At 26.0% G+C, this 14,213-nt stretch overlaps 1 protein-coding gene across 4 annotated transcripts in view; it reads right to left on the reverse strand.

Moving 5' to 3' along the window:
• The window catches only part of LOC129980990 (unconventional myosin-X-like), a 197,687-nt gene that overhangs the window by 16,917 nt on the left and 166,557 nt on the right, over positions 1–14,213 (reverse strand). For 2 of the 4 annotated variants that reach the window (XM_056091562.1, XM_056091561.1), the window contains exons 16-31: positions 13,955–14,061; positions 12,969–13,141; positions 12,225–12,248; positions 10,361–10,562; positions 8,938–9,246; positions 6,772–6,845; positions 6,227–6,521; positions 5,084–5,308; positions 4,426–4,560; positions 3,303–3,461; positions 2,938–3,008; positions 1,750–1,939; positions 1,555–1,652; positions 1,371–1,461; positions 814–934; positions 41–318 (exon numbers count right to left, since the gene is read on the reverse strand). In XM_056091562.1, coding sequence (XP_055947537.1) covers positions 41–318; positions 814–934; positions 1,371–1,461; positions 1,555–1,652; positions 1,750–1,939; positions 2,938–3,008; positions 3,303–3,461; positions 4,426–4,560; positions 5,084–5,308; positions 6,227–6,521; positions 6,772–6,845; positions 8,938–9,246; positions 10,361–10,562; positions 12,225–12,248; positions 12,969–13,141; positions 13,955–14,061 — 2,552 coding nt within the window. The remainder of the gene's footprint in view (positions 1–40; positions 319–813; positions 935–1,370; positions 1,462–1,554; positions 1,653–1,749; positions 1,940–2,937; positions 3,009–3,302; positions 3,462–4,425; positions 4,561–5,083; positions 5,309–6,226; positions 6,522–6,771; positions 6,846–8,937; positions 9,247–10,360; positions 10,563–12,224; positions 12,249–12,968; positions 13,142–13,954; positions 14,062–14,213) is intronic. The other 2 variants (XM_056091564.1, XM_056091563.1) reach the window with 1 other exon arrangement.

The following is a 14,213-nucleotide window of genomic DNA, read 5'->3' on the forward strand; positions in this document are numbered from 1 at the left end:
ATAAAAATATTTTAAAGAAATAAAAAACAATAATACTAACCCTCCAGCCCAACTCGTAAGTAGGCCGCAACCAGTTGGCATGTGCTGGAGAATAACTTGCTATCAAATTAGCCACCTCGTTCTTTTGACTAGTTTCAAAAATGAAGCATTTGTGTGTGTCAGGAAGAGTTTTCAAAAGATTTATAGTCACTAAGTCATCACTGGGGTCAACCATCACAGATTCAACATCACAGTATCGATATGCATTAAGAATGCCTTTGTCAACCAAGTTTACCATCAATATTCCTTCAGCACTTACTCCAAGCAATAATTTGTGTCCTGCAAGAACAAAATCATTAAAATTAAAAATTTTGAAGGCCGGAACTTCCTATAAGTATTAATAATAAAAGACAAAAGTAAAATATTTACAAGTGCTTTAAAATGGAGTATATAACTTCAACAAAGCAATATGCCTCTACTTTCAAAATAAAATGGTAAGAAATATTGAAAGAATTTAAATTATTCTTTATATTTTCTTACAGAACAGAATATGCAGGTACTTATTATTAAAATTTCAAAACATTTTATTAATCAGTTGAAATGAGCTTATATTAGAAACATTTATATACATCACAGATTGAAGAGAAGTAAATATTAAGTACAGAATTTAATGAGGAAATCAAATAAACTTTATTATGATTAAGATTATATTCATACATAGAAAAAAACCCATTTTATTAAAAATGGGCATACTTAAAATACAGTTTGTTTTTTCACAATTGAAATAATCTCTGAAATGTAATTAAAAGTAAAGGCTAAGGCATCATGACATACCATAAGAAAGATAACCTTTGTAAGTAACAGGAAATAAGGTTGTGCCGTACAATGGATACTGCATCACCACAGACAAGTACCACACTTTAGCTACAAGTTCAGATTTTCCACTTCCATATATCTACAAAGAATACTTAATATGTTAGCATTTTGTTTCATATAGCAAAATATTTCATTTTAGCATTTCAGCTTGATGACTTTTCCACTTATAATTATTCATGTTTTTTTATTTATCATATACAACCTAAAGGATATACTAGTCAGAATATGTTTAAAAATTGAAGATATTAATAAATTAATTTTTTTATTTAATGAATAGTTATTGTTTTTAATTTTAATTTGTTATTTATTTCAATGCCATACAAATCATTTGTGAGATTTTTGAATTTAAAATGCATTCGTTTTTTTCTCTTTTATGCTATTTACAATTATTAACTTTCAAGAATACAGTGTTAGAATACATTTGCAAATTTCATAAAATTTACCATCAAAATGCATCAATTTTTAATTTCTACAGTATTGAATGACATTTCTTTTAAATACTAAAATTTGAATACCTTGTGAGCCTCAGATAAGTCTGGTATCCAGTCAATGTCTCTTCGAGTTTTTCTTAGCCTGTTGCAAAGGTAATTGCCAACTTCGGCATACCTATACAAAAAGAAAGAGGAAGGAAAAAGATGTTACTTTATAAATATAGGAAAAAATGTGAAGGGAATAAGAAGCAAATGAAAGCAAAAATACCTTTCCACCTTAGCTTCTTGAGGTTCACCTAATAACACCTGAGCTTGAAGGCCAGCAAGTTGCAATGCCACTCTCTCATTTATTGGATACTCATCAGCCTATTATTGAGTGTAATATTATATTATATAATACCTATACTATATTCAATTCATGCAATTAGAAATTTTACATACAAACAAGTGCAAATACACTTACTTTTACTACTCCATGAACAGCTTGAGCAAAGAGAAGGTTAACCTCCACTGGATCTTGAGGTATTTCCCTGGGATTTCGGAAGAGCCTCTTTTTAAATAAAAAGCGGCACTCCCCACCACCCAGAGCCAAGGTGGGACCTCGCCTGGATAAGGTATTATACTTGCTAAATGTAGCAGAAGTCCTTTGACAACTATAAATTTTGTTTAGCATTAAATTAAACACTTATTTCAGGAAAACTTAAATTTCTAATTATAATTAAAATCAATCCATGCTGAAAGTGATAGAATAGGATGATGGTTTATATAGTAGAGCAAGGTATGGCAGAATCAGATCCAAGCCAAAAATAGCAGAGCAAAAAATTAAAAATGAATCATTCCATTCCATTTGTAGAAAAAAAGAAAAATATAATTTGCATGAAATAATTCATCTGAGTATATAATGAAAGCTTAGATAGCCAGAGATAAAAACAGAGCTTTTAAAGTATTCTTAGATCAATAGAGATAAAAATAGAGCCTCTAAAATATTCTTAGATAGCTAGAGATAAAAATAGAGACTCTAATATATTCTTAGATAGCTAGAGATAAAAATAGAGCCTCTAAAGTATTCTTAGATAACTGGAGATAAAATTAGAGCCTCTAAAAAAATTCTTAGATAGCTAGAGATAAAAATAGAGCCTTTAAAAAAATTCTTAGATAGCTAGAGATAAAAATTGAACCTTTTCAAAGGATAGAATAATTGCTTTAGAATTAAAGAATGAAACATTAATTTTGATAGCACTTTTGCAAGAGAAAAAGAGAGGAAAATTGCAAGAAAGAATAGAGAGAAAAGCTGGAAAAATGAGAAAATCATGAAGCACCTATATATAATATATATCTCAAAATTATTTATCTCAAAATATAAAAATTTAAAAGATACATTTCAAAAGAAGAACGATAAAATTGCATTATTATCATAATAATAATAAAAAAAGAAGCACAATGCCTTTATGCATGCATTTGAATGAGTTTTGTTTTCAAAAGTAGATTCACATATTATCTTTTGTAATTATTTTTTAAACCGAAATATATAAAAAAAGTAATTATTTTTATAACAAAAAATTATTTAAAGAAATAAAAATTATTAAAAAATACTTATAAAAAGGTATAATGTACTAATATAGCATATAAAAATGTATAATTCATAACTTACAATTCCCAGTTTGAAATAATGTCTGCCAAGTATTCATAACTTTTAATTACATGATCATATTCTGGAGTACTCTGCAAAAAAAGTTTAAACAATTATTTTGTAAAAAAAAAAAAAAAAAAAAAAAGGAAAATAAAAGAATATAAATCACAAGACATGCTAAACATATTTAAAAATTAAGCATAACTTATGGCAGAAAATCAAATCAAATAAGTTTTTTTAATCATAAATGGAAGCTCTGATCAAATTCTTTTTATTCCCATGTTAGCCAATTAAATACTATCCATATATCTTTTTACATTCTGAAAGCAAAATATTATCATTTAATTTAAAATGAACACTTATACAAAAAATACTTTATAACTTACTTCATATAATGCCCAACCATCCAAACTTCTAAGGCCAGTTTTAATTGCAAGCTGTTGCATAGCATCCATTGCTGTATCAGATGGTTGAACATCAATAGCCTTAGTCCTTCCATCCATAAAATAAAATCTACAGACTAGATTTCCAAGATTTCGAACAGCCTGAAATAAAAACCAAGTTTAGATGTTAATTCATGTCTCCTTAAATAAAATTATAGAAGAAAAATATAAATAGGTATTATGAGAAATTTTTCAGAATAGTCAGTGAAGTAAAAAGATCCTTTAGCTTTGATTTCTGCAACAATCAACGTTATTTTTTTATACTTGAAAAATGATACTCTTAGCCATAATTTTAATGAAGAAAATGTAACAGCTCAATTGACATTACACTATGCTCTTTTTTTTTTTTTTTTCAGTAATTTATATTGTAAAATAATCACAGTTACAGATTTAAATAGAAACATTCCATTAAATTTTTTTATATACTAGAAAACAGGTTGTAGAAAGGAAAAAAAAAACATTATTTAACTGTTTCAACATTGAATATGATAGCCAACAATATATTTAAAAATGATAATAAATTCTCTACCTAAAAAGTGAAATTTTATTTGAAGTATTAATTTTAAATCATTTTAATCAAACTATATGAATCAAAAGTTTTGGACATGATTATAATTGCATTCAAAATGTGAATCCACTAGACTTAAAAGTTTCCAAAGATTGATTTTTAATATAAGAATTATTAGCCATAAAAGCCACTAATTTTTATTTTTCTTGTTACACATGGGTTTTTTAGAATTGTTAAAATGTCAGTTTTTAATTATACAATGTGCCAATAGATGGCAGCCTGAGCAATTCTGTATACTATATATACGTGTGCTCAGTAAATAAAATTACTTCTCTTCCTGCTGTCTCCAGCTAAACAGGTATGTGATTGATTCATTTGTGTTTTAATTCTTGCTTCCTGCTCTTATATTTAACTCTGATTTGTTCAAGAATCATACAAATATAAATATTATTTATTCATCAATTAAATGGAAACAAGATATATATTCAAGATTATTGTTAGAAACAAAGAATTATCTCAAATGTAAATTTGATCTGCAGAAGTGAGCAAAACACTTACACTTATTTCTAAAGCAGAAGGAGGCATTTTACGAGGTGTTACTTTTGTGGTGTGGATGTGATCAAGACACCACTGGGCATACCTTGCAATAGTAGCATCTCCACGAAGATTTTTCCGAAGGAAACTGATAAAATACTATAACAGAAAAATAGGAATCAATCAGATTTGAAATCCAAACTTTTTAATTATAGTGAATAACATGCATTGAAATTAAATATTAATCAGTTAAAGAAATAATTATTCTCAATTTTAGAGTAAAAAAATATTTTATGGTGCAAAAATAAATATATTGCATTCACTGATTCTTGATACGTATTTTTTTTTAACAATAATAATTAAAAATGATGTAGAAGATATATAATCTATTGTGAATTAAATATAAATGAACAATATCATATTGTAATGAAGTAAAATAAATAGAATCAAACTACCATAATAAATTCTTGACTTTGATTGTTCAATGCATACTTAAATTTTAATTTTAAAAGGCAGTTTTAATTAAAATAATTAATAATTCAAAAATATTAATTTTTGATAAAAAGCAATTTTATATGCCATTTTCAACACATATATTCTTTAATGCTTAAATCTTAACAACTGTTACCCTTATTAATATATGGATGATAATTTTTAATGTAACAAAGAATGAAAATAGTACCTTATTAAAGGTTTTACTGGGATAAAATGCAACAACACATAAGCACATCAGCAACCAAGCTCTTAGGGTTGCATCTCGACATGGGTTGTTGGTAGACTGACGAACAAGTTGAACCAAAATTTCATCTCTTAATTCTTCTCGGTCAATACCATAGCCAACAATAGATTGTATGGCTTGAACTTCACCTTCAGATTTGAGGTCAGCCTTCAAATACCTACAGAGTTCCTATAAATAAAAAATTGCAATAGAAAGATAAGAAATTTTTAAAAAGTAATAGATTATTTTGGTAAAATTAAATAATTATGCTACTTTCAATAATGTGAATGTTTTGTAATATTTTGTACAATTAACATTTTTGTTAAGTAAGAATTTTTTTTCAACTTTGGAAGGAACCTCAATTTTGACCCCTTGACATGACATCCCCTTAACTGAACTATCCAGCATGAAGTTATTTTCCCCAATGACAATACATTCAATTTACATCATATTTACTTATTTGGTAAAATCTGATCTTGAATACGCAATTGTAAGATCCCAAAACCATTTTCATACCACCAAACCAATGTGGCCCCCTCCTGTATCATACACAGATGGAAAAAGTTGGTGAATCCAAGAGAATTCAAAAGGAGAGCCCAAAAAAATTGTTACATATTCTAAATTTATGAATATTTTCATTCCAAACTATAAACAATTTTTATTTCTATATTCTCAATGCTCATACTTAAATAGGTTTTAGAATTCAGTAAATCGACACCATAATTTCATAATTCACCATTTATGATTCACTCAAATTCAATATAAACTTTAATTGTAGATTTTATTGATTTAAATGGACGAGGACAATTTAGTATGATTTGATAATATTTAAATATATTCAATTTAAAAGCAGAAAAAATAGTCAGTTTACCGATTCTGGTTTAATCTAGTCTTTTATGTAAATGACTAATAAAAAAAAAACTCTTTCCAAAACAGCATCATAAAAAGGAAATAAATTATCAAAGTATAATTTTAAAACTATTTTTCAGTAAAACTAAATATAGGCTGGTCAGGAGTGATCCAATATTGAACAAAATATTGTATATGAATAAATACAATCATCATGAATCTTATCCTATATATTATTTAAACAAACAAAACACTTACTTTGAATATTGTGCAAGATAACTGAATATTTTCAGGATCATACATATGAACATGAGAAGTAGGTATTGAGCTGTTTCGGGTATATGTTACCATCTCGTATTTAGGAATCATATCACCAGAGGATTTCCTTCTTCTAGAAAGTGTTTTCATTATGGTACCTCCAGTATCTCTCATATGACAATTGAAATATTTCTCAGCAAATTCAATCATATCAAAATAATTTTCATCGTCGTCTACATTCACTTTATCTTCTGCTTCTCTTTCAATAAGTCGTTTCTCCACTCTCTGTTTTCTCCTGTAATATTTTAATTTTCCAACTTAACAAATGGTGAAAAACTGAATTAACTATAGAAACACTAACATCAGAAACATTTTTTTTTTTTTTCAAATATGAAGATACATAAATTTAAAAAAAAATGAATACTCAAAGATATTTTTAAATTGAATATAAATGTCTTCTGTTTTTAAATTAAAAATTGAAAAAAAAAATGTTTTTAAACACACTGAAAATTGAAAAATACTTAGTTAATTGTAAAAGAAATTACCTCAACTCTCGTTCAGGATTATCAGGATCAACAACATGGTTCCTTTTTGTGCCTTTAGTCTGATCCATAGCTTCCTGAAAGTTTGTAAAGGAATATAAAAGCCAGATTAAAAAAAATTACTAAAAAGTGCTACAGATCGAGTTCACTGACTGTTTTCAATAACAACAAATATATTCAACTCGAAAAATAAAGAAGAAAAATCTGAACATTAGCCAATTTAAAAAAAAAAATTCTTATTTTGTTATAAACACTAAAAGAAAAAAGAAAAGAAAAAGAAAAATTTAATATTACATTAGCTGTTTTAGCTTTGCTTTGCTTTTTAGCATTAGCTTTTTTTTTTTTTAAATGTTTCGCAAGTTTTATCTTTATTTTAAAATTTAAGATTATACAAATAAGATTCACATCAAAGACAATAGTTTACAATAAGGAAAATTCAAAATTGTTTCAGTAGAAATAAATATAATCAAAATTTTTATTTTATAAAATTATTTTATGAGATGGAATGAAAAAAATAATTTTAAGCATATTTTATTCATTTTGAAAAAATGTAATATTGTTTTATTTAATTTATTTGCAAGTTCATAGTGAAAAAGAAAATATTTTTCAATTGGATAAAGAAATCAAAAAGAATCCAAATATGAAATGCATAAAAAGCACACCTTTCCTGCCTTTTTACTAATCTGCGTTTAATTTGAAGCTATCATATTCCATCTAAGTATTCATTTTCCAGTTGACAAATTTTCTACTTAATGCACAGAACTATTAATCCAAGATATGCAAATTCAAAGTAATTTGTATATCTTGTAAGTAAATTGGACTAAAATAGTATTCAAATTGCTTATTGCATTGTAATATGCATAAGGATATTATCATATAAAAATTTATAAGTAATTTATAAAAAATATAACAAAGCAAAATGCTTCATTTTAATAATTATTAATTTTCATCTGCATCTTCTTTTGTTTGGATATAAAATAATTATATGCAATAGCCACTGCAAATCAAAAATACAATTATTGTTGAATGCAATGAATGTTGCATTAGAAAAAAACAACTCTCTTTTTAATGCTTTTTTACCGAAATTATTACCTACACCAATGAAAAGTTGATGCATGATTTTTATTTTAGTGTCTATATTTTCTTTTTTACTGTGTCTCATTTGAATGTCAACTTCAGATCATAGTAGCAACCAAAAATCAAATCACAGTAAACAATTAACAATAAATAATGATAGTAATCATATTTAGAAGGAAATCAACTATTTCAACACGATATAAAAGATATTATTTGTTTTATTACTAAACTTCAGAGGAGTGTTTACTTTTTTACTAGGCAGCTGCCAAGGGTCATTAGACTGAGAACATAACAGGCAGGTGGTTTAAAAAATATGCTATTAGTGTAATAAAAAAAAAAAAAAAATGCTATTTCTAACAGAAGACAAATTCTATGAATTATAAAATATATTATGACTTTATTAATGCTTTAATAAATGTAACTGTCTATGTTCTTATCTGTTTCATTATGTTCACTTAGTTATTATAATATTCATAAATATTGAGTATCAACTGAAATAAATAATACTAAATATAAACATTGGAGCCATATAATCAGGAATCATAATAAATAAATAAAAGCATTTGCTTTCACAATGATAATAAAATTAAAAAATACCCCCCCCCCAAAAAAAAACAGGCTGTTAAACTAAAAATGCATTAAAACATGAAACTAAATTGGCCATTAGTTTTTTTTAACTTAACTAAAATTATAAAAAGAGAGGCCTTATAATGTGCAAACCCGAGGTTACAAAATGACTAAATCCACAACTGCCGAATTCCAAAGTGAATTTATTTTTAAAAAAATTGATGAAATATCAACACATATTTCTTTAGAAATTTCTAGAAAAGTTATATATACACTTTGATAAAATATAAATGCATATTGGCGCTTATATATTCAGATATTGGTGATTAATCGCCAAGGAAGCCATTTTATTGCAACCGATGTTGCCAATATGCCATGTTATTGCAATCGATGCCAAAATATGCAAAAATTACATGCTAATTATAACTAAAATTTGGTAATGTTTACCAATAGTATGTGATTAAGCCTAAAGTTTGCCATTGGCATGAGCTATAGAATTTATCTGAGATATGAGGTGTGACATACTGGTGTTGCTCGACCAGATGCAACTTTCTCCCTGAATGGAACTCCTGAGGATGATGGAGACTGAACAGCCCTCTTCGCAATGGGAGGAGACCTTTGTGCGTCTCCATTGACTAGATTGACAGGAGAGGTGGGAGGTGGTAGAGGTGAAGGAGAATCTGCATGGTCAGAAGCAGCACTAGGAGACCTGACAGGCGAATATGATGCAGACGTCATCGGACTAGAACATGGAGGTGGCAGAGGACTAGGCGAAGCTTCTGGTGTCCTCGCTTGGACTTCTGCCGAAACTTGAGCATTTTCTTGCAAGTTAAACTGAAAGGATATGAAATTAGTGACAGGAAATGCATAAAAGTTCAAAGTTTTATTTATTGAAATATTAGAGAAATTAAAAAAATATCCTTCTTTAATTTACTAAGAAAACTGTCTTTCTAAGTCTTTTCTCCTTTTTATAGCATCTCCAAATCAACCTGGTATCAATTATCTTTAGCCATTATGCTTTGCAAAGTATACATTTTACTAAGCAAATTACTGCTAACATATTTTTCCGAATATGGTAAGTCAATTGTTTATAACAATATTTACATATTTATCTTAATTTTTAGCTCTTATACAGCAGCAAGTTTTAACAATGTAAATAAATATTTATTATTTTCAAAGCTTCATATTCAAGCAAATTCTCTGCTCTCATAATCTGATCAGTATCTAAATAGTTAAACTTGACTCATAAAAATATATATAAATTATAATTATAAAATAAAAACATAATTTTGATTTTAAAAAAATTTTAAAGCTTCCATAGGGAAGTTTAACATGTAAATTGCATTTCTAGTTTATTATTCATTGAAAAGTAAAATTTTCATCATATTTTTTTATATATTCTTATATATTTTGCAATCATTTCTTATGTATTTTGTCAAGTCTCTGCAAATTTTCTTTGATTTTCGAGTGAAATATATTTAAGTGACAAATTTATCTAGTTCTTTAAGATAAAATATTTTATACTTGTGTCTGAAAAAGTTAACATAATTTTAACTTTTTTTAAAACATAATTTTAATTAATTTTGTTTGCAAGAATAAAATTAGTAACAAGAATAAAATCAGAGTTGCCAATTCACAAATGAGATGAACCCCTTTTCCTTGTAAATATTTCATTTCTCATGGTCTATTTCTTGCCTTTGGCTTCTTGACAGACAGCATGCCACTATGGTTAATGATCATGGAATGACAATATATATTAAAACATCTCTTAACTTCTACCTAACTGCTGATGTTATTCCTATTTGCTGCTAATATTCAATACAATCAGAATATAATTCATTTCCAAATTTACTTCTGTTAAAAATCACTCTTCAAACAATTAACAATTTATGACACAAACTAAAATACACAAAATTCAAAGTAATAAACAATATACACATGTTTTTACCTCATCTTCAACATCTTGAAGAAGAGCCTCCATTTGCTGCCCAATTTCTGACACAAAATCCTGAACCTGAGATTTTGTTTCCTGAACATCACTTAAGAAAGAAAACATCTCGTCAAGATCCAAGCATTCAGAGGATTCTTGGGCCCGCTTTACATTATGTTCTACAAGAGATGTAATTGCAGCCAGCTCTTTTTGGGTTGCCCTATATAATAAAAAATAAATTAGAAAAACATAATAAAAACATAATAATCTTCTTAAATGATGTACCTTTATACTTTAACTATTTATCATATTCAAGCAATTTATAAGCTGCCTATAACTTTTGTAAGAATATTTACAGTTGTTTTAGAATAAGGTCCAATTTTTAAAAAGATGAAAATTTGAATTTTTTTTTTTTAAATCAATAATATAAATTGCTTTAAAAGATAATAAAAACTACTTTTTTCCATGCAAATATAATAAATTATTCGACATATTACTTAATGATAAACAATCAAAAATGCTCAAAACCATGCAATATAAATTTCTATCTCTAAATAGGGTTATTGAAAAACCTATATTTTATTTTCCATGCATAATAATAGTACAAAAATTTATTTTTTAAGCATTATGATATTTGTTTAATATATATAAAATATAATTCATTTTTTAAAAAGCTTATAATTTAATTTAATAAAAGCTTATAATAAATATAATACAATTTTTACTAATATAAAGCTTTAAGAAATTGTATTCAATTAGACAAGCTGTATTGAACAGAAGCAAAACAAAACTTGTGATGATTTATACAATTATTTAACTATTATTCAATAATACTTTCTTTAAAAAAAAGGGGGAAGGGGGAGAGCTTTGGAATTACTAAATATGGGGAGAAAATTATTCTGTGTCAAATGATTTCAAAGAGAAATTCCAATCAGATTATTAAAGTTATTCATATGATTACAGACAATTATGGTTATTGAACAATAGGTATCCAATAATCATAGTACAGATTTACCACACAGTAAGTCACAATATAACTTGAAAAACTGTATATGTACAATTTTTTAGCATTTTACTAAAGATATGGTATAGATATTCATTAGAAATAATCTGACATTAAGATTTAATGCAACAATAAAATAACAGCTTTGATTTTAGAAACAGAAATTGTTGTATGAAATGAAAAAAATTTGAAAATTTTACAACAATAATTTGTTAATATATTTGAGAGAAAACATGCCTGCCAATAAAAAATAATAAAATAATCAACGTTTATCACCAAAATATATGTATCTTTGCTAAAATATCTATATGTATCTTTGCAATCAAATAATTATAACTTTAAAAATAATCTTTCAAACAAGACATGAAATAATCTCTTGAAAAATGAAAAAAAAAAAATATTACTTTAGAAATTAAAAAAAAAAAAATACTTTAGAGTGGGATGCATAAAAATTTGAAACAAATTGATAAAGCCAACAAAAGAACATGCTGCAATATTTATGGGGACAAAATGCAGTATGACATGCTTCAAAACATTAGAAGAGTATTTATATTCATATAGGGAGTTTTCAAATAAATAATCACAAAAGTGCATTCAAGTAAAAAAAAAAGTAAACGTTGAAAACTGAATTTAAAAAATTCAAACATAAGCAAATTAACAAGACAATAAAGGGCTAAGAGTAGAAAATTTTCTTTTTGTTACAAGAAAAAGAGCATAAAAATTGTTTCAAATAGAACGGCTTTTAATAGAACAGATTTTTAAATCAAATGACTTAACATGCTTTTCATTTTTTTCCCATGCAGCATAATGCAAAAATAGTATTAGTTGACATGTTCAATTACAGTTGCATCCATGCTACTAAAAGTTTAGTGAACTTACCCGCCATCCTCTTCTAATTGCCGTCTAAATAAAATTCACACTTTTTAAAATGATTGTATTTGAAATGAATGTTAAAAAAAAATTATATAAATGTTAAAAAATTATTTAAAATTAGAAAATTTGTTTCAAATATTAAAATAAACATTCTGAAAATAAATTGAAAGCTTTTAAAATCATTAAATAAAAACACTTAACAGGAAGATGTTCTATTATATTTCTTATCCATGAACAAAATTTTAAAATTACTCTAAATAATACACCAATTGTTTTCTCATTCTTTACATTAACCAAAACAATATTTTCAAGATTCATTTAGATTATCATTAATATATAACATAAAATTATAGTCTTACATAGGCCAAATAGATAAATTTTAATTTTTTGGAATGGTTTAGATGGAGAAAGAAGATGAAAATAAATATATAATTAAGGAGTAAATCAAATAATTATCCAAAATTCAACAGTTTAATTTAAATTTTCTTGGATTAACATTCAGATGACAAATGAAAGGGTCACTAAAACTATGGAAGCTTTAAGATCAATATAATTTTGATTAATATTAAATAATAAAGAACTTAAAATGAACTTGGTTAATTGTTTTAGTTCCAATGAATATCCCTCATCCTGCAACATCTATTTCAAGGATTAAAAAATATATATTAAATATTAATTTGAATTATATTTTTATATTATAAAGTCATATAAAAGTATTGTGCCAAGAAAAATTAGATAAAAACAGCTTACATAATAGATTCTTCCAAAGCTTGTCTTTCCTTTTCTTCCATTTCTAATCTTTCTTGTTCTTGCCTTTTCCTTTCCTCCTCCTCCAGTTCTTTCCTTCTCATTTCTTCTTCCACTCTTCTCATTTCTCTTAAAGCAGAAGCGACTTCCCTAGCAAACATGCCTCTTACATAAGCCTAAAAATATATAAAAATGGACTAAAGACTCATTCTTTGAAAAAATCTTACAAAATGTTGCTCTAAAGATATATATTGCAATGTTGGAAACAAACTAAGAAATATGAAAAACTGTCGATTTATTTATAGAATTTTTGACATGTATTAACAGCTTATAATGCAATATATCATTTACACAAAATAAATAAAAAGAATCAAAATAAAAAATTTTATCAGAAACTAATTGCATCGAAATACTATCCGATATGAAAAAACATAATAAAAATTCTGATGAATAAATCTTTTTATTTAAAGAAGCAATTTAAACTATCCTTATACAAACTAATTTACACATATTCAATTCCTGTTCAAAGTTTATATCTGCTTATTTTTTTTTTTTTTTTAAGTTTAAATGCAGAAAGTGCAAACAACTATTACTAATTCATATAATTTTAATTTCAGATTTTTAACTAAGAAAATTTAAATGTGATTTATTTTCTTAAACAAAATTTGAATACTCTGCAGCTTCTGCATACAATGTAATATTGTATGCAGAAGCTGCATATAATATTTTAAACAGAATGTGTAAATAAGGAAAAAAAAAAAAAAAAAAGGATTTCTATAAAAATTTATTAAATTGACACTGTCTTAGTTATAATACACGAATTCTCATAGATTCAAAACCATTGTAAACATGGCATTTAAACATTCACATTCTCAATGTATTGCTAATAAGAAACTAACATTAATAAGGAATAACATTGCTAATAAGAAATTAATAAAAATAAGAATAGCAATTTAATAATTAAAGAATATCAACATCAGCAGAATTACCTGAATAGTAATCGCAGCTCTTCGCATGTGCATGTAATGAATTCTCTGAGAATGGCCACGAAAGAAACTTTGAATAATGATAGCAGCATTTCTATGCTTATTGAAGACTGAAAAGAAATAGAAAATAAATTTACATATAATATTATAAAACACATTATCAAAAAATAGAATAAACAAATTCAAAATAAAAGAATAATAATATATCCAGAAATTGAAAGAATTGTTCATTATCAGGTTCTCAGCTATAAAAGTAGGAATG

The sequence above is a fragment of the Argiope bruennichi genome, chromosome 8 (genome assembly GCF_947563725.1).
Source record: "Argiope bruennichi chromosome 8, qqArgBrue1.1, whole genome shotgun sequence".
In the NCBI taxonomy this organism is placed as follows: Eukaryota; Metazoa; Arthropoda; class Arachnida; order Araneae; family Araneidae; genus Argiope; species Argiope bruennichi.